The following is a 12,191-nucleotide window of genomic DNA, read 5'->3' as shown; positions in this document are numbered from 1 at the left end:
TGAAACACAGTCTACGTCTAAAGCAACATAACCAAGGGATGGTCCAGGGTCACCCGATCCAGCCCTAACTATAAGCCTTAGCGAAAAGGAAAGTTTTAAGCCTAATCTTAAAAGTAGAGAGGGTATCTGTCTCCCTGATCTGAATTGGGAGCTGGTTCCACAGGAGAGGAGCCTGAAAGCTGAAGGCTCTGCCTCCCATTCTACTCTTACAAACCCTAGGAACTACAAGTAAGCCCGCAGTCTGAGAGCGAAGCGCTCTAATGGGGTAATATGGTACTATGAGGTCCCTAAGATAAGATGGGACCTGATTATTCAAAACCTTATAAGTAAGAAGAAGAATTTTAAATTCTATTCTAGCATTAACAGGAAGCCAATGAAGGGAGGCCAACACGGGTGAGATATGCTCTCTCCTGTCCCCGTCAGTACTCTAGCTGCAGCATTCTGAACCAACTGAAGGCTTTTTAGGGAACTTTTAGGACAACCTGATAATAATGAATTACAATAGTCCAGCCTAGAGGAAACAAATGCATGAATTAGTTTTTCAGCATCACTCTGAGACAAGACCTTTCTGATTTTAGAGATATTGCGTAAATGCAAAAAGGCAGTCCTACATATTTGTTTAATATGCGCTTTGAATGACATATCCTGATCAAAAATAACTCCAAGATTTCTCACAGTATTACTAGAGATCAGGGAAATGCGTCGCAGAAAACCGCGAAATAGCGCACCCTAGAAATTTTCAAAAACCCCTCCGCATTGGGCTTTTTTCGTCGTGGCCTCACGAAAATCGTACACATATTTACATGCTAGACGCACGAAAAAGTCTCTTACTGTCATGGTGAAATACCGACAGGAAGTCAGCCATTTTGATTTTAAGTTTCGATTTGGAGCAAATTTTTGCCATTTTTGCCCATTTCCACTACTTACATTTGAACGAACTCGTCCTAGGGATTTCAGCCGATCATCTTCAAATTTGGTCAAAATCATCACAACACAATGGTGATCAAAAGTTATCAAAAGATTCTAATTAAGTCAAAAGGCGTGGCTGCTAGGGGTCGTCAAACTTTGGCGAGCTTTTCGGAGCACGCCATTTCACTTCGAACGGCTGTCACGCCCACATACTTCATCGTAGATCCTTCAAACTTGCTGGATATGATGAGGGCTCTGCCCTGAACATCTACATATCTTACGTTCCCACCTGCGCCATAGCGCCCTCCGGTGGTGGCGGGAAATGTCCTATTTTTACTTTAAGAGGTCCTGATGTCACAATCATTCCACTTCTAAAACATGCAGAACAAATTGGTGAACGTAGGCGATGAACGCCGTGAAGTTACGAGTAACGGCGTCCGTGTGGCGGCGTGCCGAATATTGCCCATTCGCCATGAAATTACGTTCTTCCTTTTGACGGCTTTAATTTTGTCACATCATCATGAAAATTGATACACAGGTCGAGCACGACAACCTCTTACAATTCATAGGGGCGTCGCCCATGGGCGAGGTAAAATGCCTCAATAGCGCCCCCTTGAAACTTTCAAAAACCCCTCCACTTAGGGGTTTTTTTGGAGTAGGGAGATGAAAATTGGTACACATGTGGGACTTGCATAGACGTACAAAAAAGTCTCTTGCACCATGGGTCTACTCCAAACAGGAAGTCGGCCATTTTGAATTTTCTTGTCATTTTGGCGTGATTTCCACATGTTGTATTTGAACGAACTCCTCCTAGGGATTTTGTCCAATGCACTTCAAATTTCTTACAGATCACCCAGAGACAATACTGACCAAAAGTTATTGAAAGCTTTTCTTTATGTTGAAAGGTGTGGCCACTATGGTGCTGCCATTTGACCCTTCGCCATGGAACATTATACTTAAACAGGTACTGAAGTCACATAGTTAACCCCATGAACTTCCTTCCACTTCTAAAACATGCAGAACAAGTTGTTGAACGTAGGCCATGATCGCCGTGAACTTACGAGTAACGGCTTCTGTGTGGTGGCGTACCAAATATCACCCCTTCGCCATGAAATTACGTTCTTCCTTTTGACGGCTTTAATTTTGTCATATCATCATGAAAATTGATACACAGGTCAAGCATGACAACCTCCTACAATTCATAGGGGCCTCGCCAATGGGGCGAGGCAAAGTGGCTCAATAGCGCCCCCTTGAAAATTTAAAAAACCCCTCCCCATAGGGGTTTTTTTGGAGTAGGGAGATGAAAATTGGTACACGTGTGACTTGCATAGACGTACAAAAAGGTCTCTTGCACCATGAGTCTACTCCAAACAGGAAGTCGGCCATTTTGAATTTTCAAATCATTTTGAAATGATTTCCACATGTTGTATTTGAACGAACTCCTCCTAGGGATTTTGTCCAATGCACTTTACATTTCTTTGACAACATCAAAGATGATACTGACCCAAAGTTATCGAAAGCTTTTCTCTATGTTGAAGGGTGTGGGCGGTATGGCGCCGCCATTTGACCCTTCGCCATGAAACATTATACTTAAACAGGTACTGATTTCACATACTTACACCCTCAACTTCCTCCCACTTCTAAAACATGCAGACCAACGTTGGTGAACATAGGCAAGATCGCCGTGAACTTACGAGTAACGGCTTCTGTGTGGTGCCGTACCGAATATCGCTCTTTTGCCATGAAATTACGTTCTTACTTTGACGGCTTTCATTTGTCATATCATCATGAAATTGATACACAGATCAAGCATGACAACCTCTTACAATTCATAGGGGCGTTGCCCGTGGGTGGGGGCAAAATGCCTCAATAGCGCCCCCTTGAAACTTTTCAAAAAAACCCTCCCCATAGGGGTTTTTTTATACTAGGGAGATTAAAATTGGTACACATGTGTGAATTGCATAGACGTACAAAAAAGTCTCTTGCACCATTTGTCTACTCAAAACAGGAAGCGGCCACTTTTAATTTTCTTGTCATTTTGCCATGATTTCCTCACGTTATATTTGAACGAACTCCTCCTAGGTTTTGTCCAATGCACTTCAAATTTATTTAACAGCATCCAGAGATAATCTAACCAAAAGTTATTGAAAGCTTTTCTCTATGTTGAAGAGTGTGGCCACTGTGGTGCCGCCATTTTGACCATTCGCCATAGAACATCAAGTCATGATAATTCCTTCATGCTTTGCCTGATTGACTTGAAACTTCGCATGTATGATGACGGTTGGCCCCTCAACACACCTGGCCCCTCTGTTTGTACACTGAGCACCCCCTAGTGGATGAACCATCAACATGTCATACCTCCTTCATGCATTGCGTGATTTGCTTGAAATTTGAACTGTGGGATGAGTGGTTGCCCCTGTACGCACATGCCCACATCTGGTCACAAGAGAACACACTGCCCTGGGTAGGCGGTCGCACGGAACGAGGGCCCGTATATGACTGCTTGCGGTCCTAGTTTGAATTGTTTCTGCTGAAAGGAATTAAATTGAAATCGAATTAATACTCCTGTCATTGTCATAAAATAAACCAGTATCAGTTTGGCATAATGCAATGGAATTATCAACATGCTCCACCTGCACAGATTTTGGATCATGAATGGATGGTGGAAATTCTGCACCTTGCATTCCTTCTTTGTATCATTCAATACCTGCTTTCGCCTGTATCCGCTATGTCCTGTCACTCCTGCATCCGCCTGCAGCTGATATGGCTCTCAGGAACACCAGAGTCACTTGGATCTGATTCATAGCTCTCAGCAGTCCAGCCAGAACCATCAGTTACTGACAGTCAGTGATACCGTTTTACTTAAGCTCCCCATAACCCATGCCCAGCTTAGTAGTGCTGATCCATTACAGGATGCTATCATTCAGGACACTCTGTCAATTGTATCATCGGCAGGGTTCAGGTTGACAGACAGCAGGTCCGTTGCTGAGGTGTGAGGCCTGATAAAGGTCAGCCCAGCGCCATTCAGTCAATGCAGAGGGCCCTTTTAGATCGTTGTCTGCGCAGTGAGAGGCCGTGACCTTTTGCCTCTTGCTCTCATCACTCTATAAGGCTGCCTTCGCTTGTCAGTCAGAGGCGACCGTGGGTGATCAGTCAGCTCCTCTTAAAGGGAAGCGGGTCTGAGGAGTCATTAAAGAACAGGCGGCACAGGCAGACCGGCCGAGGCCAAAAACTGATGAGAAACAGAGATGCAGGAGGGCCTGAGGTAGAGAGTAGTGGGCGGGGGGCAAAGAGGCAGGAGGTGGATGTGCTGAACTATGTGGATTCTGAAGGGAGGGCAGCTCTGTTTTCTATTTGTGAGGATTAGGTTGACAGATCTGTATTTAGTTTCTCTGGGCCTCTAGCTGCAGCTAATCCCCCTCACCTGCAGTGCCTGCCCACCCCTTTCTCTCTCTCCTGACCCTGCATCCCACTCTACCCTCTTCACTTCCTTCGCTTCCCCTCCTGTTCCCCAGCACAAACACATCTTGAGACAAGCACATGACTCGCTGCACTCTGTCTCCTCAGGTTATGGCTTCATACCTCGACACAAATCTCTCTCGGGGCCAAAGGAACAGCAGGGGTCTCGGCCTTTCAGGAAGAGATGAAAAAGGAACCTCATAACTTGTGGTCGTTTACGTACCATGATACGTTTTTTTCCTCAACCTGGGCAAGGGCTTGTCCCTCATCACTTAGAGATAGCAATTACTCAGAAATTAAGAGCCATTACCACGGAAGCAGCTTGTCAAAGCCTACTCAGGGATAAGATGGACTTTTGGTAAAGGTGCACGTTAGAAAATATTCAGGGTCAGGTCAGGGGCACAGACCCTGGTTCTTTAGATCCTGGCTCCCACACACTGTGACGAGGCCTTCACACTGAAGGAAAATCACAGTGCCTTCACAAACACACGCAGCATGCGTGACACTAATTCTCAAAGGTGGGGACTCAATGACCTAACAGTTGCAGAATCTAAACACATCTCTCTGTTTGAAAAATAATGACATGTCTGCGAGATGAGACAAACAGCAGCTTGAAAGGGTTGCTGATGAAGCAATACGCTGGGTTTCCTCTCAGAAGTCATACTTATTCAATGTTATTGAGTCATTTGGAATGAAAAATGTAGCAGGGGTGGTGGCCAAGTGGTTAATGCGCTTGGCTTTGGTGCAGAAGGTTCCGGGTTCAAATCCCACCCCTTCCACATTTTTCCATGTAATGTGGAGTTGCGTCAGGAAGGGCATCCGGCGTAAAACCTATGCCAATTCAACATGCAGATCCACCTTGGATTTGCTGTGGCGACCCTGAGTGCAACAAGGGAGCAGCCAAAGGGACTTACCTGGGATGAAAAATGTAAAGCACTACTGTCAAACATAAAGGTCAGGATCTTAATATTTAAAAACCACCACCACCTGGCCGACAGATATGGATTATATTTGGTTTCTCTGGAACTCAGTTGCATTCAGTTATCCACCACCCACCTACACAACCATAGAAATACATGTATACAGTAGACACACTTTGAACAAGCAGCAGCAAGCTGACTAAAAGCTCTCATTACTGACTGCCACAGTGGATGCTAATGGCAGTTTGTTTTAAAAACAGCACCAGAGCAAACCTTCTACTTGAAACAATGAGGTTCCAGCTGGAAAACATAATATTCATGGAATTTTAAATGATCATATCATTTGCAAATGTGCATGGACATTCAGAGGATACAGATTAACAATGTCTTGCAATTATTTCATATTTCCAGGATGTGACTGAGCAGGTGGACCTGTGGGATAGGAGTTGGACTACCATATATGGACTACGATTCAATTCCAAGTGTGTCCTTCAGGCAACCTGCCAGTCTCCTTTGACAAGACATTTCATCTGCATTGTCCCATTCCACCCAGCTGCAAATGCATTGCTGGCCTTGGCTTTGGAAGTAACCTGGATTAGACTGGTGTCCCATTCAGAGGGACTTATAGACTTCCACCGCTCTTTAGACTCTCATGTGCTTCCCACTATGCTATCTGGGGATACGCAATGACCTGATGGGCCTCAAGACCTGTAAAGGATGTACTTCTACAAGAGGGGGACTATAAATGCATTTTTGAAGGAAAAACACCTGGTAATGAGTTTAAATTAACCTTTTTTGTACAAAAAGAAAATATCTCAGGATAATTTTTCTCTGTGATTTTGCTTCTTGTGGCTACTTATGAAATACATTGGTCCCTCACTATATTGCGGCTCACCTTTCACGGCCTCGCAGTTTCACAGATTTTTTTTTTTTGTGCAATTTTGCATGCTTCTTCTTTTTTTTTTTAAACATCGCATTGTGTTCTGCGTCTTTATCAGCTGGGCCGGTCGCGGCACTGGTCGGCATCACCGCGATTGCTCTCACTGCCTCTGATGCACTTACTGAGTCTGAGGGCTCATTAAACGCTGCAGCAGGCCACTCACACTGCCCCCCTGTCTGCTGTGCCGAGCTGCATCCACTCCAGCAACAGGTTCAGAGACTACGCTCGCTGTTTTGATGCGGAGCACTCTGGCAGCCCGCAAGGATAGACTTCTTGTGGAAAAATCTGCAGCGCCCGCTGCATGGTCTCGGTTACCACAGCCGCAGAGCTCCGTGGCCATGACTTGGATTCTTTGCAGGTCCCGCATCCGTACCCCCGGAGGCAGTGAGCGAAGGGAGAGCACGCGCATTGTGTTCTGCGTGTGTCTGTTTATAATCTTCTCACCCAGAAGAAAAAAGAGATTGTTTACACAGGAGAGAAAAGTGAGAAAATGTTAATGCCTGATTGAGAAAAGTGTATAAAGTGTGTAGTGAGGGGTTTTACAACCTTAAAACATCTATAATAATTGTAAAAAAAAATAACGGTGACTACTTCGCGGATTTGCCTATTGCAGGTTATTTTTAGAACGTAACTCCCGCGATAAACGAAGGACCACTGTACCACGATTATGCTCAAAATTGTTATTTTCCAGAGAACTTTCAATATGCATCCTTATATGTCTGACACACATAAGGCTGCTCTCATTCAGCCATTAGATCTAATGTAATGGAAGTTGCTCCATGGCAAAATGAGAATCTGCCAGTGTCACTGTCAATCTGTCCTTGGTCTTGCCTAATGTGGCTTTTCTGGTTGTCTTGCTCTCCATGGTATTCAAAAATCAACTTGAAAGGTGTCCAAAAAGGATGAAATGAAATAATTCAACTCACGTTTTGAAAAACAAAATGATAAAGAGGAAAGATTTCGCAACTGCTTCGTTTGGTCTGTCCGTGTCAATGTCAGTTATGCTGGGAAGGTAGTATGATGTTGTGTGATCTGCCTGGAGACAAAAATTATGGTATCTTGTTTATGGTATTGACAATTTGTCAAGAAAATGCTGGTTAAACACAGCCACGTGTGATTTACAATGATGCAAACAATATAATACATGGAGAATTATGATTGTGGGAGTAGTGAGATGATCATTTAATATTGTTTATGGTCAATCAAATACCAAGATTTCTTTAAAATCTTACAGACCTTCACCATTCGAATGAGTACGTGAATGCATGCATTCAGTTTGGCCACATAATGGTCTACATGATTTTGAGAATAAATAAAAGCACATATCTGTGATTTTCACATATACGCTAGTAGTCAAGGGAAGCCAACTCTAAATACAAAATAACGTTGTAAAATTGTGTTTTGTGGATATGGGGTTCATTTGAACTCATTCCCAGCATTTTTTTTTTTTTTTTTTTAAGAAATATAGACCCTCCTACATGTCATCAAGATATGAATTCTTATTAAAGGTTATTTAATAAATACGTTTGCATAATCAACTGTGATTGACTGATCTGGCTTTTTTTTTTCCCCCCAATTATACCTGCTTCCTGAAGCAAAATATTTGCTCGTTCACAGACCCTGCACTGATGTAGCCATTCATACACGTGTTTTATTATGTTTCAACACCAGAGGGGGCTAATCAAGTGAAATGTTTTTAAACTATTTCATTGTTTAAGTACAACTGTTGACCCAGTGATGCTCTGGCTTCCTCCCATATTAAAACACATGCATATTAAGTGAACTGGAAACTTCAAATTAACCGTAGGTGTGTGTGCAATTGTGAATGAGTTTGTCTGTCTACGTATATGTGACCCTGTGATAGACTGCCATCCTGTTCAGGGTGTACCCTACCTCATGCCCTATGACTGCTGGGATAGCTCCCCCACCATGATTGGATGGATGGATGGATGGATGTTGACCCAATGAGGTCCCATTTAGTATAGTTCCTACAGTCCAATTTTGCAAAATGTTGAAAAGTTCTGGTATCATCCCAAGACATACATTCTGTCCATGCTTTAATTCTGGTTGTGTCTTGAGTGTGTCTATTTATTTTTTCCTTTGATTGTGTCATTACCTTGAACATTCCATAATGCTGATCCCATTCTTTGTTTTGTGGTTTATATACTGTTTGTGTTTTTGAAAAAAGAGAGTTTATCACCTCTGTGCTGAATTGTCGACATTAAGTTAGCCTAAAACACACCTTTTTATATATGACAAGATGAAAAACACAGCTGACGCTAATATAACATTACTGATGACTCAGCTGTATTTATCAGTATGACGACTGACATAAAATCAGTCTACATACTGTCGAATATGGAAAACCTCATAACAAAGAACCAATTTTGATATACATTTTTATTACTATTTATGTTGTCTTTTTTCTGTTTTATTCAATTTAATACATATCTTTAATTTTGTTTTTCCGTCTTCATTATTATCAAAGTGCCTGGAACAAAGGATTGCCTGCTATAAAGCCAGCCTCCATGTTCAGCCAATCAGATGAAGGCTTGCAAAACCAGCAAGATTTGACCAATGACCACTATTAATGTATAATGACCAAGATGACACAGCAACAGAGTGCTACTTAGCATTACATTTATTTATGTATGATGAAATCTACTCCAGCAGACCAGTTTACTGAAATTGAGCGCCTGCGAGGTAAACTACTGAACAATCTTGGCATGACAGACTCCTTGTGTGTGGAAGAAATCAGCAGGTAATTCTGCATAGTCACATGCTCATGCTACAGTTAGCACAGTGGCTAACAGATTTAAATAAGGGTGTGCTCACAACTAATTTATCATTTTTTATTATTTTTTTTTTACACCAAACAGTCAGAGGTACTAGTTTATCAGGCAGATATGTTGTGTGTGTGTGTGTGCTTTTAGTTTGATTTAAATTCAGTGTGTGGTAAACTTGCCAGCTTGTCAGCTAGCACTTGCTAAATTAGCTTAGCTAAAATAAAGATGTGACTGGATGTAATGACAAAACACCCCGAGTCTGGGGAGCAATGTGAACAGATCCAGTGAGTTGGGGATGGCATTTTGTTTTTATACCTCAGCTGTGACTGTATTTTTATGAAACTGATACGTTAAACAAGATTGGGGATCCATTTGGTGTGGAACTATTGTCCCTCCATCAACAAAGATGGCTGAAGGAAAGTAGTTCGGCACAACGTGGATCCAAGAATCCCGAGAATCCACATTTGGCTGAGGTACAGAATTAATTCTCAAGGTCAGGCGTTACCCCAGCACCATCTGGTGGCCGTTTTTGGCAGATGAAAACATCACCGAACTGAGTACAAATATAGAGAGTTTTCAATCACGTGACCAATTTGCTCCCATCTCCATCCTGGATTACTACGCAGCTGGCGCGTGAAAGAAAATAGAGAGAATGAAAGTTTATTACGAGGCTTTAAACACTCGAAATAAAGCTGTTTATCATGATCGATGTGTAACAGTTGGTTCAGTGGATCCGTATGTTGTACCGGATCGTGAATTTAATGACGATGTAACGAAGTGTCCAGCAGTTTCACAGAGTAAGCTTAGTATGGCCAGAACCAAGCAGACTGCCCGTAAATCCACCGGAGGAAAAGCTCAGAGGAAGCAACTCGCTACCAAAGCTGCCCGGAAGAGTGCTCCGGCTACCGTCGGTGTCAAGAAGCCTCACCATTGCAAGGCCAGCACCATGGCACTGAGAGAGATTCACCGCTACCAGAAACCCACCAAGCTGCTGATCCACAAGCTGCCTACCAGGTCAGCCTCGCTGGCCTCCTGCAGAGCATCACAGTGGAGCTCTGAAAGCAGAGGTCAGTCTTGAATTCCTGAGCGATTTCTCTCACAAGGCACTGGAAGGGCAGCTTGTGGATCAGCAACTCGGTGGATTTCTGGTAGCGGCAGATCTCTCTCAGCGCCACGGTGCTGGGCCTGTAATGGTGAGGCTTCTTCACACCGACGGTAGCCAGAGTGCTCTTCCGGGCGGCGTTGGCTTTGGATTTACGGGCGGTTTGCTTGGTTCTGGCCATATTAAAGCTTCCTTCAGATCTGCTCTGCCTGCTGAGCCAGGTCTCTCTGCGTCGCTTAGGAAGCTCGTAACACTCCACTGCTTGATGCACAATAACTGCTGGCAGCCTGTAAAATGAGTGACCTGCCTCATTTTTATCACCTCTGTTTGAACAACCAACGACAGCACAAAAATTGACCATTGTTGAAGCTTCTGCAATTGTTCGCCAAATGCACGTAGCATATCACAGCGGCCACCGCGTCGTAATCCACAATGGCCGTGGGGCGCAAAATCACGTGACCGATACGTCACATGAAAAACCTCTATATGTAATTTGGTCACTTTTCAAAGGGGTCAGACTCGTCAGTGAAGTCAGTTTAATGTACAATGGTTCATTTCAGGTCAGCTTGATCTATAGCCTAAATCTCACTGTTCTAGGCAATGATAGCTATCAGCTGGCTGATAGAAAGAAGCTAGAGACAATTCTCAAGGTTGGCACCACATCACTTCCAGTGAAGTGGCCAATCCGAAGGCGAGAATTCGTACTTCTGCCACTGGCCGCTCGGTGAAAACATGCTTGGGCTGTAGGCTTGTCTATTGATATCTGCTGGTTTGATATTGAATTAGAAAGAAATGAATCTATGCAAATAATTTTAGGACGGGAACGATGTCCATGACCAATATTATGCCCTTGTTAAATTAAAAGTTAACGGACAGTTTTTGAGAAAATTGAGTCAGAATACTCAAATTGGCTGTTTTCAGCATAAAAATGGCTACATTTCCAAATGAACGAATCTATGACTGTAATTTTTTGATGTGAAATATGAATTAGAAAAAGTTAGAGTTTTGAGAAAATTGCCTTTACGTGCTCAGCATGGCTATTTTTGGCATAAAAATGGCATAAAAAGGGGTGACCCTCTGCTCGGGCCATACTACAGACACAAATTACAGAAACAATTCACAAACCGAATATACAGGTTATGCTGTTGGTGCACAGGACAGGAGGCTCTCCAGCACAAATACCACACCCTTCTCTGGATGGAGCTGCACCTTAAACAGAGAGAAAAAACAGAATCAGGCTTCAGAAAGACAAATACTGTATAATTTGTCAGTATTAAACAACAAGAAAAACAGGAAAGACTAAGGTGATCACCGGCCGCTAGCCCTAAGCTTCACTAAAAGACCCAGAATTTAGGTAAAGTTAAGGCCGCAGCACACTCCGTTTCCTAATAAAATTAATTAAAAGAGTAAAAAGGGTAAAACAAAACTATACCAGCATGCTAGCCATATGAAAGGGAAAAGTACGTCTTAAGCCTGGACTTGAAAGTCTCCACAGAATCTGACTGTTTTATTGATGTAGTCCATCATTCCTCAATGATGTAAAGTGTGTATGAGCCCATATTCTAATTTTTCTGTATAATAAATCACAGTTGCTTGTGACCCCATAAATCCTTTCAAGATGGCTCCAAAGGAAGCAGCTTACTTGTAGAGCTTTTTAGATTTTTATTTTTACTTCTGTCTGTCACTCTGTTTTATTTTTAGCAGAGAAATTTTGACCAGAATTGAAAAAGTAATCCTTGGAATAGTGAGTAGTCTGTCTAAAGATGAAGCTCCTATCCTTGTGCTGCCCAACAGATCCAGATGGGCGAATGTCAGGTAACTTGATTTAAACACACAGCAACATGAAATGTCTCTCTCACTCTGGATGCTGCATTCATTTTGCACACTAATTGTCAGCCACCGCACCTTTAAAAGATAAACACAGGTACTTATGTTGTGGTAAAGAAATACATTTTGATACAAAGTGTTTTGTGTTCTGCAGAGGCCACACAAGATGCTCAGAGTGTTATTTACTTTCTTTAAAGAGAAAAATACAACATCCAGATCTTAATTTGTAAAATTTGCAGAATTACCTA

At 42.8% G+C, this 12,191-nt stretch overlaps 1 protein-coding gene across 2 annotated transcripts in view; it reads left to right on the top strand.

The window, feature by feature from the left end:
• Positions 1 to 8,842: 8,842 nt before the first annotated feature.
• The window catches only part of LOC117511679 (meiotic recombination protein SPO11-like), a 36,817-nt gene continuing 33,468 nt past the window's right edge, over positions 8,843 to 12,191 (top strand). For both annotated transcript variants that reach the window (XM_034171608.1, XM_034171607.1), the window contains exons 1-2: positions 8,843 to 8,989; positions 11,818 to 11,931. In XM_034171608.1, the coding sequence (XP_034027499.1) occupies positions 8,880 to 8,989; positions 11,818 to 11,931 (224 nt within the window). In that variant the 5' untranslated portion in view covers positions 8,843 to 8,879. The remainder of the gene's footprint in view (positions 8,990 to 11,817; positions 11,932 to 12,191) is intronic.

Source organism: Thalassophryne amazonica, chromosome 6 (assembly GCF_902500255.1).
Source record: "Thalassophryne amazonica chromosome 6, fThaAma1.1, whole genome shotgun sequence".
Taxonomy (NCBI): Eukaryota; Metazoa; Chordata; class Actinopteri; order Batrachoidiformes; family Batrachoididae; genus Thalassophryne; species Thalassophryne amazonica.
This window is presented reverse-complemented; position numbering and strand designations above follow the sequence as displayed.